The 5,655-nt window shown below is 37.0% G+C and overlaps 1 protein-coding gene across 1 annotated transcript in view; it reads right to left on the reverse strand.

Annotated features, from left to right (window-relative positions):
- Positions 1–5,655, reverse strand: part of Lipi (lipase I) — a 51,784-nt gene that overhangs the window by 26,573 nt on the left and 19,556 nt on the right. Inside the window, exons 7-8 of the mRNA XM_029544338.1 lie at positions 4,813–4,980; positions 2,679–2,787 (exon numbers count right to left, since the gene is read on the reverse strand). Of these exons, the coding sequence (XP_029400198.1) occupies positions 2,679–2,787; positions 4,813–4,980 (277 nt within the window). The remainder of the gene's footprint in view (positions 1–2,678; positions 2,788–4,812; positions 4,981–5,655) is intronic.

The following is a 5,655-nucleotide window of genomic DNA, read 5'->3' on the forward strand; positions in this document are numbered from 1 at the left end:
GAAAGTTTCCCATACCCCTCCCCCCACCTCTGTTCCCCTACCCACCCACTCCCACTACTTGGCCCAGGCCTTGCCTTGTGCTAGGTCATATAGAGACAAAACACTATTCTTAATTCTTTGAGAAGTTCAAAGACTTTATCCTGATCATATTTATCCTCATCCCCAAATTTCCGTATCCACCATCCTCGCCCTTACTTTCTCAACCAATGAACTTTGAGTTTTACAAAACTCCTCCTTTCTGAGTACGGATTACGTTGCCCAACTATTCTTGGGAGGGAGAACTGCCCTGAAGGGTGGTCAACATACTAGTGGTCACATTTTAAGAGAAAATTAAAAAATAAAAATGAGTCAGGGTTTGAAGAATAAGAACCTGCCAGACAATCTTGAGTATGGTGAAAAATTGACTAAATCAATGCTAAATTATAACCTGTCTGCAAACATAAAATTAAATAGAAATGTAATATGAGCCATTTAAATAATACTATGTTTTTAAGAAACATACTTAAGTATTTAGTACAAGGTCTCCTAATTACCTGATAATATATACAGCTGAATTTGCTTAACAACTTTAATTCTCAATCACTTTGACTGTTAAGGAATGCCAGTGAGGTTAAATAACTGTATATAGTGTAAGTTCATTGGAGCTGCTATACCTCAGTTAGATATGCTAATATATAATAAAAATGGCTCATATTGTGCATGTGCGCATGTACACACACATACATTTTTAAAACATAGAATATTATGTTTTGATTCATAAAATAATTAGTAATTAAAAATATAAAAATAATTGGCCAATATAATTAAGTACAGAAAAGTCATCAGTAGGATATATTTAACAATAAAGAATTAAGCAATAGAAAATTAACAATGAAAATAAGGGGTACCCTAATCCTTATAATAGCCAGAAGCTGGAAAGAATCCAGCTGTCTCTCAACAGAGGAATGGATACAGAAAATGTGGTACATTTACACAATGGAGTACTACTCAGATATTAAAAACAATGAATTTTAGCCGGGATTGGTGGCACCCACCTTTAATCCCAGCACTCGGGAGGCAGAGGCAGGCGGATTTCTGAGTTCCAGGCCAGCCTGGACTACAAAGTGAGTTCCAAGACAGTCAGGGCTATACAGAGAAATCATGTCTCGAAAAACAAACAACAACAACACACACACAAAAAATTACAATGGATTTATGAAATTCTTAGGCAAATGAATGAATCTGGAGAATATCATACTGAGTGAGGTAACCCAATCACAAAAGAATTCACGATATGCACTCACTGATAAGTGGATATTAGCCCAGAAGCTCAGAATACACAAGATACAATTTGCAAAACATATGAAACTCAAGAAGAAGAGAGACCAAAATGTGGATACTTCGTTCCTTCTTAGAATGGGGAACAAAATACCCATGGAAGGAGTTACAGAGACAAATTTCAGAGCTGAGACAGAAGAAAGGGCACAGACTGCCTCACCCAGGGATCTATCCCATATACAACCACCAAACCCAGACACTATTGCATATGCCAGCAAGATTTTGCTGACAGGACCCTGATATAGCTGTCTCTTGTGAGGCTATGCCAGTGCCTGGCAAATACAGAAGTGGATGCTCACAGTCATCTATTGGATGGAACACAGGGCTCCTAAAGAAGGAGCTAGAGAAAGTAACCAAGGAGCTAAAGGGGTCAGCAACCCTATAGGAAGATCAACAATATGAACTAACCAGTACCACACAGAACTGTATCTCTAGTTGCATATGTAGCAGAGAATGGCCTAGTTGGTCAATAGGAGGAGAGACCCTTGGTCTTGCAAAGATTATATGCCCCAGTACAAGAGAATGCCAGGGCCAGGAAGCAGGAGTGGGTGGGTTGGGGAGCAGGGCAGGGAGAGGGTATAGGGGACTTTCGGGCTAGCATTTGAAATGTAAATGAAGAAAATATCTAATTTTTTTTTAAAAAAAGAAAAGAATCAGGAAGTCAAGAAACTTATGTAGAAAACTGAAATTATGAAATAGAAGAGAATATTCAACCTTCAGAAGAAGGGAAAAGGTAAAGAAGAGAATGTGGAAGAAGAAAAGAACATTGAAAACATGGAAATGTGAGTGCAGGCAGAGCATGTGTGTGCAGAAGTACATATATGTGCAGAAGTACCTATGAATACAGAATGTACATATGAGTACAAAAGTACATATGTGTATAGAAGTACATATATGTGCAGAAGTACATATGAGTGCATGAAGTACACATGAGTTCAGGAACTACATGTGTGTGTTGAAATATTTATGAGTGCGGAATATACATAGGAACACCAGAATTACATGTGAGTTCAGGAAATCCATGTGAACACCAGAAGTATGTGTGAGTACAGGAAGGATAGACAACCAGAGGTTGGAAAAAAATGGAACTAGTGTGGTTGACTCAAGCATTGCATGGGGATGGGGACTCCATTGTCTTACTCCTCTTGTCTCCCCTGATTGCCATTGCCTCACTTCCTATACTTATTATATAATACTTATCTAACCATTGTATTTAGAAGTAGCTGGATTCTTCAATATGCAAGTTTAAAAACAGTGAAAAGGTCATCCTTAGTCATTACTTATAACCACACTCTCCATTATTCTCAGATAGCATATGCTTGTCTATAATGGCTCATTTAAAAAAAAAATCTGCAAATAACTTACTACAGAATGGATTTTGGCTACTAGTATCCAAAAATGCAGTGGTCCTAAGAGGCCATTCTTCTGTTTTTTTCTTCAACTCTTCTTTCCATAATTTAGCTTGATTACCTAAGATTTAAGAAAAAGAACATAGGAATTGAATTTCTATCAAGGAGCACACAAACTTTTCAAATCACTAAAGTTCTTAAATAGCAATGTACATGATCAAATGCAGATTAAAAACTACATTAAAATATGCAAGATACTTTGTGTTAATTTTCAAAGTAACTCTTATATTCAAGATTCACAAAAGCAATCTACTTATTAGAACCTGACATAATCAGAATGACTAGGACCCACTTGTACCAGTTTTTACATTATAAGTTCAGAAGTTTATTCACAAATCTTTTTAGTAAATTTACCAGAATAAATGAATTACAAAAAATTTTAACATGCAATTTAGCTCCAAGAATAAAGCCCCCAAATTATAATATACAGTATAAACCAACTATATATATATATATATATATATATATATATATATATCATGTATACCATAATATACATGAATATAAATAATATAAATCTTATGTATTGAATATATTTCATATATATATGAATCTAAATGCAAAATATTAAATTAGTAATATATTAAATATATCCAGATACCTCTTTTTGTCTACCTCAAAACTTTTAAGTTTAATAAGGTAGACAAATACTTAATTGATACTTTAGAATTTTTAACCCTACTTCAACCTTATGTTCTTAAACAATCTCTATAGTTAACTTGAAACACAGATAGAGAAACAATACTACTAGAAAAGCAATCTCCCTCTGTAGATGTAAAGTAAATAAATAACCTAATTAGGTCTTGTGGACAGAAGAAATCTATGGAATGGAAACGTGGATCTCACAATCCTGGATAGACCAGGTTTTATGTAGAGATGTCCCATGCATGGTCAGTGAGGCTGAATAAAGCAGGGTGCCCCTGGTTCATTTCAGTCTTCTTAATTAACTCCTACTCCTAGAGCACCTTAGACTTTGCAAGCATTTCTGGAATATCTTCCCATGATACTAAGCAGATATTGATTAGTTTATAATATGCTGAGACCTGGAATTCTCTTTGGAAAATATTGAACTGCCTGTGGAAATTCTTTTAACTCCTCTGTTTTTAAACTATTTACTTGTCCATCTTCTAATTATTTATTTATTACTTCACAATTTTATCTATGCAGATAATATGAATTTGGAGGTTTGGATGAAAAGGGCCCTTGTGGAGTTGTAGGGAAGGCCAGTATTAGGAGCTGTGGGTGGCCTTGTTGGAAGGAGTGTGTCCCTGGGAGTGGGCTTTGAAGTTTCAAATGCTCACATCAGGCCCAGTGTCACTCTCTCTGCTGCTACAGCTCTGAAATTCTCAGCTACTTCTCCAGCACTGTGCCTGCCTGCATGCCACTCTGTGTCCCTCTATGCTAACAATGCACTACATCTCTGAATAGTAAACAAGCCCTACTCAAACTCAAATACTTCTTTTTTTTTTTTTTTTTTTTTTTTTTTTTGGTAAGAGTTACTGTGGTCATGGTGTCTCCTCATATCAACAAAATTCCAACCAAATCAATATATATATATAGTGCACTTTGATTATACCCCCATCATACTCTTCATCTGTTCCTACTTCATCCCATCTTTTAGGAGTTATTTATTTTTCTCTCTATTTTTACTGGCAGGTTTTCATTTTCAAAAGCTGCCAACATAACTACCCTTTTTAGGTTTTACTGATATAGAAGGCATGAACTACACAGAACTCTTGACTTCTTGCTGAGAGCAAATACAAAGCTAGCTAGCTAGGAGGCACACCTCTTCACTTGTACCTAAGACTTCCTAGTAAAGAAAGACAGGAGAAAAACCAGTTGCCAGTGCACAAAGAATGTAGACATTCTGCCTCTAGACATAGTAAGAGAGGAAGGAAAATTCCTTAGGCAAAAATTGATACAGAACTTATACACTGAATCTGCCATTACTCTGTTGATAAATTTTCCCCAAACCGTAATGTACTAGCAGATTAATATAAAGCACACTTTAGCATCCAACCTAAAATACTACCCTGATGGTCTTACTCATCTTCAAAAGGAATTGTATAAATACAAGTTCTCTTACCAAGTCTTGGGCAGGAGTCTTTGTAAAGGTTCCCACAGTCTACACACAAACCATTCTGGTAATCTTTATAGGAACGACAAGGAAATGAAACAAAGTTGCAGCTTGTTTCAAAAGCTGCGAGGAACAAGTAAATGGCTCTCTGATGGTCACATTTAATGAAATTTGTGCCTTAGATGTGAGAAAAACAAGCAAAAATAACTGTAAATATGTGAAATCAAGGTCAAGTGAACTAAAGGAAAAAAAACCTGACCATTAAGTTACACCAAATTCTGTTTCTTATGTATATAAAGCATTGAAAATACAGTTATAGTTCAACCTATCAACCTTTGGACTGAGCACAGGGTCCCCACTGGAGGAGTTAAAAAAAGGACTAAAGGAGGTGAAAGGGGTTGCAACCCATAGGAAGAACAACAATATCAACCAGCCAGACCCACCAGAACTCCCAGGGATTAAATCCCCAACCAAAGAGTATACATGGAGAGACCCATGGCTTCAGCTGAATATGTAGCAGAGGATGGCCTTGTTGGGTATCAAAGGAGGAAGAGGCCCTTGGCTCTGTGAAGGCTGGATGCCCCAGTGTAGGGGAATTCCCAGGTAGGGAGGCAGGAGTGGGGCGGGGAGCACCCTCATAGAAGCACAGGGAGGGAGGATGGGATAGGGAGTTTCTGGAGGGGAAACCAGGAAAGGGGTAACATTTGAAATGTAAATAAATAAAATATCCAATAAAAAAGTCCCATCAAGAACACAGGGTCCCCAATGGAGGAGCTAGAGAAAGTACCCAAGGAGCTGAAGGGGGCTGCAACCCTGTAGGTGGAACAAAAATATGAACTAACCAGTACCCCC

This window comes from Mus pahari, chromosome 12 (assembly GCF_900095145.1).
Source record: "Mus pahari chromosome 12, PAHARI_EIJ_v1.1, whole genome shotgun sequence".
Taxonomy (NCBI): Eukaryota; Metazoa; Chordata; class Mammalia; order Rodentia; family Muridae; genus Mus; species Mus pahari.